We start from the raw sequence: 16,142 nt of genomic DNA, 5'->3' as shown, positions 1-16,142 counted from the left end.
CGAGTGAGTGAGTGAGCGAGTGACTGGCTGAGTGAGCGAGCGAGTGAGTGAGTGAGCGAGTGAGTGAGCGAGTGACTGGTTGAGTGAGCGAGTGAGTGAGTGAGCGAGTGACTGGTTGAGTCCGTGAGTGAGTGAGCGAGTGACTGGCTGAGTGAGCGAGTGAGTGAGTGAGTGAGCGAGTGACTGGTTGAGTGAGTGAGTTAGCGAGTGACTGGCTGAGTGAGTGAGCGAGTGACTGCTTGAGTGAGCGAGTGACTGGTTGAGTCCATGAGTGAGTGAGCGAGTTAGTGAGTGAGCGAGTGACTGGCTGAGTGAGTGAGTGACTGGTTGAGTTCATGAGTGAGTGAGCGAGTGACTGGCTGAGTGAGCGAGTGAGTGAGTGAGTGAGCGAGTGACTGGCTGAGTGAGCGAGTGAGTGAGTGAGCGAGTGACTGGTTGAGTCCGTGAGTGAGTGAGCGAGTGACTGGCTGAGTGAGCGAGTGAGTGAGTGAGCGAGTGAGTGACTGGCTGAGTGAGCGAGCGAGTGAGCGAGCGAGTGAGCGAGTGACTGGTTGAGTCTGTGAATGAGTGAGCGAGTGACTGGCTGAGTGAGCGAGTGAGTGAGTGAGCGAGTGACTGGCTGAGTGAGCGAGTGAGTGAGGGAGCGAGCGAGTGACTGGCTAAGTGAGCGAGTGAGTGAGTGAGCGAGTGACTGGCTGAGCGAGTGAGTGAGTGAGCGAGTGACTGGCTGAGTGAGCGAGCGAGTGAGTGAGTGAGCGAGTGACTGGCTGAGTGAGCGAGTGAGTGAGTGAGCGAGTGACTGGTTGAGTCCGTGAGTGAGTGAGCGAGTGACTGGCTGAGTGAGCGAGTGAGTGAGTGAGCGAGTGAGTGACTGGCTGAGTGAGCGAGCGAGTGAGCGAGCGAGTGAGCGAGTGACTGGTTGAGTCTGTGAATGAGTGAGCGAGTGACTGGCTGAGTGAGCGAGCGAGTGAGTGAGCGAGTGACTGGTTGAGTGAGCGAGTGAGTGAGTGAGCGAGTGACTGGCTGAGTGAGCGAGCGAGTGAGTGAGTGAGCGAGTGACTGGCTGAGTGAGCGAGCGAGTGAGTGAGTGAGCGAGTGACTGGCTGAGTGAGCGAGCGAGTGGGCGAGCGTGTCAGTACCGGTATAGGCGGTCGGGCAGTTACAGTTGTAGGTGTTCACCCCATCGACGCAAGCTCCACCATTCTTGCAGCGGTGACCCGGGCAGTCATCCACGTTCACCTCGCAGTGTCCACCCTCGAAGCCTACAAAGACAAAGGTCCCTCAGGTGGTCCATTTCACAGACTGCTGGTGGGCAAAGTGCAGCAGCAGCAGCAGCCTACGAAGGTGGGCATGTTGTAGCGGTAGTGTAGCGGGTAGCGCTACGCTGCGCTATGAACCTGGCGACCCGGGTTCGCTTCCCGCTCACGGCCAACACCACCGGTGACGATGATCTGAACCGGTCCCGGGCCTCCCCTGGGTCGACTCAGCCTGAAATGAGTACATGGTGCGGTGTGTAGTAAATATCGCCACTGGGGAGACAAAGGCGGTCGGGCGTGGTGCTGGCCACCCACCCCCTCGTGTACCGTGCCGGCCTTCATAGGTGCTGCTCGCTAACAGCACTTGCCCCTACAGTCTGTTAAGGCTATACGGGGGGTCTTTGTATGTGTATGAATGTATGTCTGTGTGTGTGTGTATATGTGTGTGTCTGTGTGTGTGTGTATGTCTTTTTGTATGTGTGTCTATGTGTGTGTATATGTGTGGAGGAGGCTCGTGAAGGACGCTGTTACTGGGCAGTTGGAGGCAGTCGCCCTCCAACAACAACGGAGGGCGGAGGAGCGACGCTCACAACAACGAGCGGAGCGCCGGGTGGCTAAAGCACAGCAGGTTGGCACAGTAGGGGGCACAGGTGGTGCATCAGCCAGTCATCTCAGTCAGTCGACCCGTGGCACCTGGGTCTGCCCCGTGACCTCCTGCCAGCGGGCGTTCGACACTTCACGTGGCCTCAAGGTGCACATGGCCTGGCACAAGCGTCGTGGTGACGTCACCGCCACTTAGTGGTGAATGGCGGTTGTTGTTGTTGTATATGTGTGTCTATGCGTGTCTATGTGTGTGTATGTCTTTGTGTATGTGTGTCTATGTGTGTGTGTGTATGTGACGGGTATGTGTGTCTATGTGTGTGTATGTCTTTGTGTATGTGTGTATGTGTGTCTATGTGTGTGTTTGTGTGTGTATATATGTGTGTGTATGTGTATATGTGAGTGTATATGTGTGTCTATGTGTGTCTATGTGTGTGTATGTCTTTGTGTATGTGTGTCTATGTGTGTGTATGTGAAGGGTATGTGTGTCTACGTGTGTGTATGTCTTTGTGTATGTGTGTCTATGTGTGCCACGATGTTTTCCTGGCTAACATCTATTTTGACCACGTAGTTCGTGAAGCCTTCAATAGCTGTACCGGGGGAATCTCCATATGGTACAGATATAATGGGAGGCTGATCGATGCCCGGGTGTGGTCAAGGGATGGCTCCCTATTGCTCAACCACGTTATGTATGCCGATGATTTGGTAATAGCTGCTCATTCAGAGGAGGAGTTGGAGACGCTGCTGCTGAGACTGGAGCGTGCCACTAAGAGATGGGGCCTTACCATCAGCCCCGCCAAAACTAAGCACCTTCCTGGGTATTTTGTACCATCGGACATTCCACCCCCACAACTCCCAATCGGTGATGGGGCAGTTGTGGAGAGAGTGGAGAGTTTCCCATACCTGGACAGTGTGCTTATGACCGGCTCCAGTTTAACAGCAGAGCTCTCACTCCGAATCAGTCGAGCGGCAATATATTTTCATCGGTTGTGTAATGCTGTGTGGAAGCTACCTGGTCTGTCGCTCCGCACTAAGCTTCAGGTCTTCTCGGCCACGGTCATTCCCTCCCTTCTCTACGCTTGCGAAACGTGGACCCCCCTAATGGAACATCTTCGCCGGTTAGAAACATTTATGCTGGCCTGCCTACGATCCATCCTGGGTTTAACCAGGCTGGATTGTGTGAGGAGCTCACAAATCCTTGAAAGATCTGGGCAAGGTCCCATCGGTGAGCTCCTCCGGCAGGCAAGGCTGCGATGGCGGGGTCATGTAGCCCGCATGCCCAGCCACCGCATGCCGAAACAGCTTTTGTTTGTTTAACATGTAGGCTTTCGCAACCAATATTATTCATAATAAAGGTTTTTGGGTTAGATCGCGTTTATTTATAAATGTGTCGTAACCCTCCACCACCCGACACAGCCAATCAGCAAAAAAAAGTGTCACGTTGACAAAAGACAAATAGTTCACTACTTTAGCCCACCGGTGTGTTGAAGAGTGAATCCACAACATTTACAGTTTGAGTACGACGTTTTGCTGGTAAATACATCCAGCATCATCGGGCAATTCGCCAGAATGGTGAAGCCCTCGCTTGCTCCCGGTTTTATATAGAGCAGCAGGGTGACGTCATCACTTAACTCATATCAGGTGCAGTGATTAGAGGCGGAGGGGGGGTATTGTAATTATATAATCGATTAGTAATCAGTCATTGGTTATGATTAGTAATGAGTTGTAGATTGGTAATTCTTTAAATCAAAATGTAATGTGTATTATTTAATAATACGCTTCCAGGCCGCACTAAGCCTGTAGCTGTCAGAGCGATTAAAGTTATTCTTGTTCCTCTCAATTTCAATGGATTCTCTAGTAATAATTCGTTTTACACACCACTGCAACATTGTCAAAATCAATTGAGTGTCCTTGTTGACAAGCATGTTCTGCCACTGCCGACAGTTGTGTTTGAGATAATTTAATATTTCTCTGATGTTATTTTAGTCTTACGCTGATGTTACGTACCGTCTGTCCAATGTAGCAGCTGCCACATAAACAATTAATCCGATATACACCTTCTGTTGATAATTTAGGTAATGCGTCTTTAGTGCAAGATACTACTTATTATGAGCTTTTGTTTGGCCGGATCGAGGGGGCTAAACGGGCGCGGCACGGGTTAGAGAAGAGATGGAGTGATGTGGTACAGGAGGACGTGGAGCTGAGTGGACTTGCCGATGACTGGTACCAGCGGTGTCAAGATCGGCCTCTGTGGAGGAGGCTCGTGAAGGATGCTACTGGGCAGTTGGAGGCAGTCGCCCTCCAACAACAACGGAGGGCGGAGGAGCGACGCTCAGAACAACGAGCGGAGCGCCGGGTGGCTAAAGCACAGCAGGTTGGCACAGTAGGGGGCACAGGTGGTGCATCAGCCAGTCATCTCGGTCATTTCAGGCAGTCGACCCGTGGCACCTGGGTCTGCCCCGTGACCTCCTGCCAGCAGGCATTCGACACTTCACGTGGCCTCAAGGTGCACATGGCCTGGCACAAGCGTCGTGGTGACGTCACCGCCACTTAGTGGCGAATGGCGGTTGTTGTTGTTGTGTATGTGTGTGTATGTGTGTATGTGTGTGTATGTGTGAGTGTATGTGTGTGTATGTGAGTGTATGTGAGTGTATGTGTGTATGTCTGTGTGTATGTGTGAGTGTGTGTGTGAGTGTATGTGTGTATGTGTGTGTATGTGTGTGTATGTGAGTGTATGTGAGTGTATGTGTGTGTATGTGTGTGTATGTGAAGGGTGTGTGTGTGTGTGTATGTATGTGTGTGTGTATGTGTGTGTGTGTATGTGTGTGTGTGTGTATGTGTGTGTGTATGTGTGTGTATGTGTGTGTGTGTGTATGTGTGTGTGTATGTGTGTGTATGTGTGTGTATGTGTGTATGTGTGTGTGTATGTGAGTGTATGTGTGTGTGTATGTGTGTATGTGTGTGTGTATGTGTGTGTATGTGTGTGTATGTGTGTGTATGTATGTGTATGTGAGTGTGTGAGTGTATGTGTGTTTATGTGAGTGTATGTGTGAGTGTATGTGTGAGTGTATGTGTGTGTGTATGTGTGAGTGTATGTGTGTGTATGTGTGTGTGTATGTGTGAGTGTATGTGTGTGTATGTGTGTGTGTATGTGAGTGTATGTGTGTGTGTATGTGTGTATGTGTGTGTGTATGTGTGTGTATGTGTGTGTGTATGTGTGTGTATGTGTGTATGTGTGTGTGTATGTGAGTGTATGTGTGTGTGTATGTGTGTATGTGTGTGTGTATGTGTGTGTATGTGTGTGTATGTGTGTGTATGTATGTGTATGTGAGTGTGTGAGTGTATGTGTGTTTATGTGAGTGTATGTGTGAGTGTATGTGTGAGTGTATGTGTGTGTGTATGTGTGAGTGTATGTGTGTGTATGTGTGTGTGTATGTGTGAGTGTATGTGTGTGTATGTGTGTGTGTATGTGTGAGTGTATGTGTGAGTGTATGTGTGTGTATGTGTGTGTATACGTGTGTATGTGTATGTATGTGTGTATGTGAAGGGTGTGTATGTGTGTGTATGTGTGTGTGTATGTTTGTGTGTATGTGTGTGTGTATGTGTGAGTGTATGTGTGTGTATGTGTGTGTATGTGTGTGTATGTGTGTGTATGTGTGTGTATGTGTGAATGTATGTGTGTGTGTATGTGTGAGTGTATGTGTGTGTGTATGTGTGTGTATGTGTGTGTATGTGAGTGTATGTGAGTGTATGTGTGTGTATGTGTGTGTATGTGTGTGTGTATGTGTGAGTGTATGTGTGTGTATGTGAAGGGTGTGTGAAGGGTGCTCGCTGACAGCACTTTGCCCCAGTTGCCTGTCAAGGCTACACGGGGGCGAGTGACTGAGTGAGTGACTGAGCGAGTGAGGGAGTGACTGAGCGAGTGACTGAGCGAGTGACTGAGTGAGCGACGGAGTGATTGAGCGAGCGACTGAGTGACTGAGCGAGTGACTGAGCGAGTGACTGAGTGACTGAGCGAGTGACTGAGCGAGTGATTGAGCGAGCGACTGAGTGACTGAGCGAGTGACTGAGCGAGTGACTGAGCGAGTGACTGAGCGAGTGACTGAGCGAGCGATGGAGTGATTGAGCGAGCGAGTGACTGAGCGAGTGACTGAGTGACTGAGCGAGCGAGTGACTGAGCGAGTGACTGAGCGAGTGATTGAGCGAGCGACTGAGTGACTGAGCGAGTGACTGAGCGAGTGACTGAGTGACTGAGCGATTGACTGAGCGAGTGATTGAGCGAGCGACTGAGTGACTGAGCGAGTGACTGAGCGAGTGACTGAGCGAGCGATGGAGTGATTGAGCGAGTGACTGAGCGAGTAACTGAGCAAGTAACTGAGCGAGCGACCGAGTGACTGAGCGAGTGAGTGACTGAGCGAGTGACTGAGCGAGCGACGGAGTGATTGAGCGAGTGACTGAGCGAGCGACCGACTGAGTGACTGAGTAACTGAGCGAACGAGCGACTGAGCGAGTGACTGAGCGAGCGACTGAGCGAGCGAGTGACTGAGCGAGTGACTGAGCGAGCGAGCGACTGAGTGACTGAGTAACTGAGCGAGCGAGCGACTGAGTGATTGAGCGACTGAGCGACCGACCGAGCGAGCGAGTGACTGAGCGAGTGACTGAGCGAGCGAGCGACTGAGTGACTGAGCGACTGAGTGACTGAGCGAGCGACTGAGTGACTGAGTAACTGAGCGAGTGACTGAGTGAGCGAGCGACTGAGCGAGGGAGCGACTGAGTGATTGAGCGACTGAGCGACTGAATGAGCGAGTGAGCGACTGAGCGACTGAGTGACTGAGCGACTGAGTGACTGAGTAACTGAGCGAGCGAGCGACTGAGCGAGCGAGCGAGCGATGGAGCTCTCTCTCACCAGGCAGGCACGCGCACTCGTACGTGGAGTCCCCGGTCTGCCGGCACGTGCCACCGTTCTGGCAGGGCGACGGGTAGCAGGGAGCTTGGGGGGTCTCGCAGAGGGGGCCCCCGTAGCCGGCACGGCACCGGCACCCCCACGCCGCCGGGGCCCCCGGGGACCCCGAGGTGCGGGCGTGGCACGAACCCCCGTGGAGGCACGGGCTGGGAGAGGGGCACGGGTTGACGAGGTCGCAGTGCGGGCCTGTCGAGGTGGCGGGGCAGCAGAGGAAGGAGGGGAGGGGGGAGGGGACGTGAACCCCGTCAGGTCAGGTGGCCATCGCAAGTACCATCACCAGCACCATCACCACCATCACCATCACCACCATCACCACCATCACCAGTACCAGTACCATCACCAGCACCACCATCACCACCATCACCACCATCACCACCATCACCATCACCAGTACCATCACCATCACCAGTACCATCACCACCATCACCAGTACCATCACCAGTACCATCAACACCATCACCATCACCAGTACCATCACCAGTACCATCACCACTATCACCATCACCAGTACCATCACCAGTACCATCACCACCACCATCACCACCCGCATCACCCGAATCACCCGCATCACCCCTCGCCCACTCGCCACCCTCTCCCCACCCTCTCCCCACCCACCACACTCCCCACCCACCACGCTCACCCACCCACCCACCCACACCGCGCTCACCCACCCGCCCACCCACCACGACTCACCCGTCCACCCTTGTGTGCAGCTGCACCTCACTCCGCCCTCGCACACGCCCCCGTTGAGGCACGGAGCGGCCGCGGGCAACCCGGCCGGACATCCTCCTCCTCCTCTTCCTCCTCCACCTCCATCACCTCCTCCTCCTCCTCCTCCTCCTCTGCCACCTCCTCCTCCTCCTCCTCCACCTCCTCCTCCACCACCACCACCACCACCACCGCCACCACCGCCACCACCTCCATCACCGAGCGGCGGCGGCAGTGCAAGGGCGATGCCGCACGTCCTGCCCGTGAAGCCGGCAGGGCAGAGGCAGTCGCCCTCCGCCTCCGGGAGTTCTCCACCGCGCCTTGCTGGTGGTGGTCCTGGTGCTGCTGGTAGTGGTGGTGCTGGTGGTGCTGGTAGTGGTGGTGGTGGCTGGGCGGGAGGCTCCCGGCAGCTGCCGCCGTTGAGGCAGCGGCCGGGAGCTGCACAGGGAGGGTCTGGGCGCTCACAGCGGAGACCCCCGTAGCCCGCACGGCACCTGGGTGGGGTGGGTGGGTGGGTGGGTGAGAAGGTGGGTGGGTGAGAAGGTGGGTGGGTGGGGAGAGGGTGGGGGGGGAGGGTGTGGGTGGAGTGAGTGGGGAGAGGGTGGGTGGGTGAGTTGGTGGGTAAGTGGGTGTGTTGGTGGGTGAGTGAGTTGATGGGTGTGTGGGTGAGTTGGTGGGTGGGTGGGTGAGTTGGTGGGTGGGTGGGTGTGTGAGTGAGTGGGTGAGTTGGTGGGTGAGTGGGTGGGTGAGTTGGTGGGTGAGTTTGTGGGTGAGTAGGTGTGTGGGTGAGTTGATGGGTGTGTGGGTGAGTTGGTGAGTGGGTGGGTGAGTTGGTGGGTGAGTGGGTGAGTTGGTGGGTGAGTGTGTGTGTGGGTGAGTTGGTGGGTGAGTGGGTGAGTTGGTGGGTGAGTGGGTGAGTTGGTGGGTGAGTGGGTGAGTGGGTGAGTTGGTGGGTGAGTGGGTGAGTTGGTGGGTGAGTGGGTGTGTGGGTGAGTTGGTGGGTGAGTGGGTGAGTTGGTGGGTGAGTAGGTGGGTGTGTGAGTGATTGGGTCAGTGGGTGGGTGGCGTTTGTGCACAGACTGTCCTACATGACATCATAACAACTATGGGGGCATCTCACTCCTCAGTGTGCCGGGAAAGGTCCTGGCAAGGATTATTCAACATCGCCTTGCCAGGCACGCTGAGGCGAGGCTTGTGTAGCCCCAATGCGGTTTCAGGAAAGGGCGGTCGTGCACAGATGCCATATTTTCTGTCTGTCTGCTACAGCAGAAGTGTAGCGATTTCCAGCAAGACCTACATCTCTGCTTTATTGACCTGGTCAAGGCCTATGATACCAACAGTAGGCCTGGGCTCTGGGTTGCTCTTCGTGCTTTCAGAGTCCCTGACCCTCTGCTCACGATCATTAAGGACCTTTATGATGGTGAGCGGGCCCAGGTAAAACTACGTGGCCGGGAGTCAGAGCCATTCCCTGTACACCTTGGGGTGCGACAGGGATGTCCTCTGGCTCCCACATTATTTAACATCTATTTTGACCACGTAGTTCGTGAAGCCTTCACACACACACACATTCACACACTCACCCACTCACAGACTCAAACATTCACACACTCACCCACTCACACACTCACACACCCATCCACTCACAGACTCAAACATGCACACACTCACCCACTCACACACCCACACACCCATCCACTCACACACTCACCCACACATTCACACACTCACACACTCACACACCCACCCACTCACACACTCACCCACCCACTCACACACTCACACACCCATCCATTCACACACTCACCCACACATTCACACACTCACCCACACATTCACACACACACTCACCCACACACACATTCACACACTCACCCACACACACATTCACACACTCACCCACACACACATTCACACACTCACCCACACACACATTCACACACTCACCCACACATTCACACACTCACCCACTCACACATTCCACTGTTACTGCTATTAAACGACAATTGTTTATTTTTATGTCACCAGCTGTAAGTCCCCACTGAGTTACTGTGTATCTCTCTGTTCAGCAGGCCTGACCATGGCCATGACAAATTACAGCAGCTCTACCACGTGACTTGTCAGCGTCATCATCATCATCACGTGGAGATTCATAGCAGCAGTCAAATAGAGATACATAGCGACACCATAGAGACACATGGACACCTAAAGAGATACATAGACACCTATAGAGATACATAGTGACTCATAGACATACATCGGGACCCGTAGAGAGACATAGAGGCATATAGAGATACATAGAGACACATAGAGACACATAGAGACCCATAGATACACATAGAGACCCATAGACACAGAGACACATAGAGACACACAGAGATACATAGGGACCCATAGATACACACAGAGATCCATAGAGATACATAGAGACACATAGAGACACATAGGGACCCATAGAGAGACAGAGATACAGAGACCCATAGAGACACATAGAGACACATAGAGATACATAGAGACACATAGAGACCCAGAGACCCATAGACTCAACTATAAACTATTATTATTATTGTTGTACCAGCTGAAAGTCTCACACCACTGAGTTGCTGTGTGGCTCTTTGTTCAGCAGGCCTGACCCTGGCCATGACAAATTACAGCAGCTCTACCACGTGACTTGTCAGCGTCATCATCATCACGTGGAGATTCATAGCAGCAGTCAAATAGAGATACATAGAGACACCATAGAGACACATAGACACCATAGAGACACATAGACACCTATAGAGATACATAGTGACACATAGAGATACATAGAGATACATAGAGACACATAGAGATACATAAACACCTATAGAGATACATATAGACACATAGAGATACATAGTGACCCATAGAGACACATAGAGACCCATAGAGACACATAGAGACCCATAGACACATAGAGACACATAGAGACACACAGAGATACATAGGGACCCATAGATACACATAGAGATCCATAGAGATACATAGAGACACATAGAGACACATAGGAACCCATAGAGAAACAGAGATACAGAGACCCATAGAGACACATAGAGATCCATAGAGACACATAGAGACCCAGAGACCCATAGACTCAACTATAAACTAATATTATTATTATTGTTGTACCAGCTGAAAGTCTCACACCACTGAGATGCTGTGTGGCTCTTTGTTCAGCAGGCCTGACCCTGGCCATGACAAATTACCGCAGTTCTACCACGTGACTTGTCAGCGTCATCATCATCACGTGGAGATTCATAGCAGCAGTCAAATAGAGATACATAGCGACACCATAGAGACACATGGACACCCATAGATATACATCGGGACACATAGAGACCCATAGAGACACATAGAGACACATAGAGACACATAGAGACCCATAGACACATAGAGACACATAGAGACACACAGAGATACATAGGGACCCATAGATACACACAGAGATCCATAGAGATCCATAGAGATACATAGAGACACATAGGGACCCATAGAGAGACAGAGATACAGAGACCCATAGAGACACATAGAGATCCATAGAGACACATAGAGACCCAGAGACCCATAGACTCAACTATAAACTATTATTATTATTATTGTTGTATCAGCTGAAAGTCCCCACCGCTGTGTCGCTCTTTGTTCAGAAGGCCTGACCCTGACCATGACAAATGAGAGCAGCTCTACCACGTGACTTGTCAGCGTCATCATAATCACGTGGAGATTCATAGCAGCAGTCAAATAGAGATACATAGCAACACCATAGAGACACATAGACACCTATAGAGATACATATACACCTATAGAGATACATAGTGACTCATAGAGACCCACAGAGACCCACACTCATAGAGACCCACAGAGACCCACACTCATAGAGACCCACAGAGACCCACACTCATAGAGACCCACAGAGACCCACAGAGACCCACACTCATAGAGACCTACAGAGACCCACACTCATAGAGACCCACAGAGACCCACACTCATAGAGACCCACAGAGACCCACACTCATAGAGACCCAGAGAGACCCACAGAGACCCACACTCATAGAGACCCAGAGAGACCCACAGAGACACACACTCATAGAGACCCACAGAGACACACACTCATAGAGACCCACAGAGACCCACACTCATAGAGACCCACAGAGACCCACACTCATAGAGACCCAGAGAGACCCACAGAGACCCACACTCATAGAGACCCACAGAGACCCACAGAGACACACACTCATAGAGACCCACAGAGACACACACTCATAGAGACCCACAGAGACACACACTCATAGAGACCCACAGAGACCCACACTCATAGAGACCCACAGAGACACACACCCTCATAGAGACACACAGAGACCCATACTAAAACTAAACTTCATGTAAACCAGCTGAAGGTCCCACACCACTGTGTGGCTCTTTGTTCAGTAAGCCTGAACCTGACCATGACAAATGAGAGCAGCTCTACCACGTGACTTGTCAGCGTCATCACCATCATCACCACGTGTAGATTCACAGCAGCAGTGAAACACTGTGACACGTGGTGATGTTGATTCTAGACGTGGAGGGGATAAACCCGGGAGGGCCCGAGACGAGTCCACGCGACCACGGGGAGAGAGACGCAGACTCCAAATCTACAGCAGCAGCAGCAGCAGGCGTCGTCAGGGTCGGGATGGAACCCACGACCTCCTGTAGACCAGGCGAGGTAGTTAACATCTCATAGCCACTGTGATGATGATGAGAGAGAGAGAGACGCAGACTCCAAATCTACAGCAGCAGCAGCAGGCGTCGTCAGGGTCGGGATGGAACCCACGACCTCCTGTAGACCAGGCGAGGTAGTTAACATCTCATAGCCACTGTGATGATGATGATGAGAGAGAGACACAGACCTCCTGTAGACCAAGCGAGGTAGTCAACATCTCATAGCCACCGTGATGATGATGATTATGATGATGAGAGAGACACAGACCTCCTGTAGACCATGCGAGGTAGTCAACATCTCATAGCCACCGTGATGATGATGATGAGAGAGACACAGACCTCCTGTAGACCAGGCGAGGTAGTCAACATCTCATAGCCACTGTGATGATGATGATGAGAGAGAGACACAGACCTCCTGTAGACCAAGCGAGGTAGTCAACATCTCATAGCCACCGTGATGATGATGATTATGATGATGAGAGAGACACAGACCTCCTGTAGACCATGCGAGGTAGTCAACATCTCATAGCCACCGTGATGATGATGATGAGAGAGACACAGACCTCCTGTAGACCAGGCGAGGTAGTCAACATCTCCTAGCCACTGTGATGATGATGATGAGAGAGACACAGACCTCCTGTAGACCAGGCGAGGTAGTCAACATCTCATAGCCACCGTGATGATGAGAGAGAGACACAGACCTCCTGTATACCAGGCGAGGTAGTTAACATCTCATAGCCACTGTGATGATGAGAGAGAGACACAGACCTCCTGTGTACCAGGCGAGGTAGTCAACATCTCATAGCCACTGTGATGATGATGAGAGAGAGAGAGACACAGACCTCCTGTAGACCAGGCGAGGTAGTCAACATCTCATAGCCACTGTGATGATGATGAGAGAGAGAGAGACACAGACCTCCTGTGTACCAGGCGAGGTAGTCAACTTCTCATAGCCACCGTGATGATGATGAGAGAGAGAGACACAGACCTCCTGTGTACCAGGCGAGGTAGTCAACATCTCATAGCCACTGTGATGATGATGAGAGAGAGACGCAGACCTCCTGTAGACTAGGCGAGGTAGTCAACATCTCATAGCCACCGTGATGATCATGATGAGAGAGAGACAGACCTCCTGTAGACCAGGCGAGGTAGTCAACATCTCATAGCCACCGTGATGATGAGAGAGAGACACAGACCTCCTGTATACCAGGCGAGGTAGTTAACATCTCATAGCCACTGTGATGATGAGAGAGAGACACAGACCTCCTGTGTACCAGGCGAGGTAGTCAACATCTCATAGCCACTGTGATGATGATGAGAGAGAGAGAGACACAGACCTCCTGTAGACCAGGCGAGGTAGTCAACATCTCATAGCCACTGTGATGATGATGAGAGAGAGAGAGACACAGACCTCCTGTGTACCAGGCGAGGTAGTCAACTTCTCATAGCCACCGTGATGATGATGAGAGAGAGAGACACAGACCTCCTGTGTACCAGGCGAGGTAGTCAACATCTCATAGCCACTGTGATGATGATGAGAGAGAGACGCAGACCTCCTGTAGACTAGGCGAGGTAGTCAACATCTCATAGCCACCGTGATGATCATGATGAGAGAGAGACACAGACCTCCTGTAGACCAGGCGAGGTAGTCAACTTCTCATAGCCACCGTGATGATGATGAGAGAGAGAGACACAGACCTCCTGTGTACCAGGCGAGGTAGTCAACATCTCATAGCCACTGTGATGATGATGAGAGAGAGACACAGACCTCCTGTGTACCAGGCGAGGTAGTCAACATCTCATAGCCACTGTGATGATGATGTGAGAGAGACACAGACCTCCTGTGTACCAGGCGAGGTAGTCAACATCTCATAGCCACCGTGATGATCATGATGAGAGAGAGAGACGCAGACTCCAAATCTACAGCATCAGCAGGCGTCGTCAAGGTCGGGATCGAACCCGCGACCTCCTGTAGACCAGTCGAGGTAGTCAACATCTCGCCCACCCACTCAAATTCAACTCCCTGCGACAGGCCGTTGACCCCGAAACGTCGGAACATCAACGTTGTCGCGCACGCCGCCGGCGTTGATGTGACACACAGCTTTTTTTTTTTAAATTAAACTAAAATATAAACATGCACGCACAATCAGAATTCAAACCAAATCCGGTGAACGTTGAATTGGCGTGAGACGCCAAAAAAATAAAATCAAGAATAGATCTTTGTACCCTTCCTGGCAAACGCAGGGGGAGGTCCTCAGATGTTCACACAACCGAGGAAGGGTGTCATGTGACCACGCTCACCGCAAAGACAAAGGGTCCACCAATGTAGCCTTCACAGGCTGTAGGGGCAAGTGCCGTGAGCGAGCAGCGCCTATGAAGGCCGGAACGGCACACGAGGGGGGTGGGTGGCCAGCAACCCACGCCCGGCCGCCTTTGTCTCTCCACCAGTGCTGGCGATGTTCACTACGCTACACCAGGTTCACTCATCTGAGGCTGAGTCGACCCTTGGGGGAGGAGGCACAGGAACGGTTCGGAGAATCGTCACTGACCACCACCACCACCACCACCAGCAACCACCACTCACCCCCTCATCTCTCTCAGTCTCCATGGCAACCACGCCTCACTTTAAAAAATGGCGGGAAAAAAGTAGTTTCGTCACAACCCCCCCACCACACAGCGCCTCATTTCTCAGTCTCCATGGCAACCAGGCCGCACTTCAAAAATTGGCGGGAAAAAATGTGTTTCGTCACAACCACCCACCACACAGCGCCTCAACTCTCCGTCTCCATGGCAACCACGCCTCACATAAAAAATTGGCGGGAAAAAAATAGTTTCGTCACAACCCCCCACCACACAGCGACACATCTCTCTCAGTCTCCATGGCAACCACGCCGCACTTAATAAATTGGCGGGAAAAAAATTGTTTCGTCACAACCCCCCACCACACAGCGCCTCAACTCTCAGTTTCCATGGCAACCACGCCGCACTTAAAAAATTGGCGGGAGAAAAAATTAGTTTCGTCACAACCCCCCACCACACAGCGCCTCAACTCTCAGTCTCCATGGCAACCACGCATCAATTAATAAATTGGCGGGAAAAAAAATCGTTTCGTCACAACCCCCCACCACACAGCGCCACAACTCTCAGTCTCCATGGCAACCACGCATCACTTCAAAAATTGGCGGGAAAAAATCGTTTCGTCACAACCCCCCACCACACAGCGCCACATCTCTCAGTGTCCATGGCAACCACGCCGCACTTAATAAATTGGCGGGAAAAAAAATAGTTTTGTCACAACCCCCCACCACACAGCGCCTCAACTCTCAGTCTCCATGGCAACCACGCATCACTTCAAAAATTGGCGGGAAAAAAATTGTTCCGTCACAACCCCCCACCACATAGCGCCACAACTCTCAGTCTCCATGGCAACCACGCCTCACTTTAAAAAATGGCGGGAAAAAAGTAGTTTCGTCACAACCCCCCACCACATAGCGCCACAACTCTCAGTCTCCATGGCAACCACGCATCACTTCAAAAATTGGCGGGAGAAAAAAATAGTTTCGTCACAACCCCCCACCACACAGCGCCTCAACTCTCAGTCTCCATGGCAACCACGCCGCACTTAAAAAAATTGGCGGGAAAATGTCGTGTTGTCACCCTCCCCCCCCCCAACCCCCGCGTCTCAATCCGCCAACAAAATTGATCGCTTCTCTCTAAAGACTTTGGTTTTTAATTTAGGAAAGTTCCTCAAATTCCTGCGAGGTTTTGTTGTTGTTAAGGGGGGGGTTTTTTTGTGTGTGTGTGTGTGTGTTTTAAATCGCTTAACGGCAAACTAATTTAATGAGTCTCTCACGCTCCCCAACGCGCTGCCTACTCTCTCTTTAATCTCTCTTTAATCT

General features: G+C 51.9%; 1 protein-coding gene across 1 annotated transcript in view; it reads right to left on the bottom strand.

Annotated features, from left to right (window-relative positions):
• The window catches only part of LOC116958211 (uncharacterized), a 200,121-nt gene that overhangs the window by 158,154 nt on the left and 25,825 nt on the right, over nt 1–16,142 (bottom strand). Inside the window, exons 3-5 of the mRNA XM_076056179.1 lie at nt 7,513–8,021; nt 6,763–7,005; nt 1,140–1,262 (exon numbers count right to left, since the gene is read on the bottom strand). Coding sequence (XP_075912294.1) covers nt 1,140–1,262; nt 6,763–7,005; nt 7,513–8,021 — 875 coding nt within the window. The remainder of the gene's footprint in view (nt 1–1,139; nt 1,263–6,762; nt 7,006–7,512; nt 8,022–16,142) is intronic.

Source organism: Petromyzon marinus, chromosome 74, assembly GCF_048934315.1.
Source record: "Petromyzon marinus isolate PM22_M1 ecotype Great Lakes invasive population chromosome 74, UKy_Petmar_22M1.pri1.0, whole genome shotgun sequence".
Taxonomy (NCBI): Eukaryota; Metazoa; Chordata; class Hyperoartia; order Petromyzontiformes; family Petromyzontidae; genus Petromyzon; species Petromyzon marinus.
Note: the sequence above shows the minus strand (reverse complement) of the source record. Positions and strands in the feature narration are given on the sequence as shown.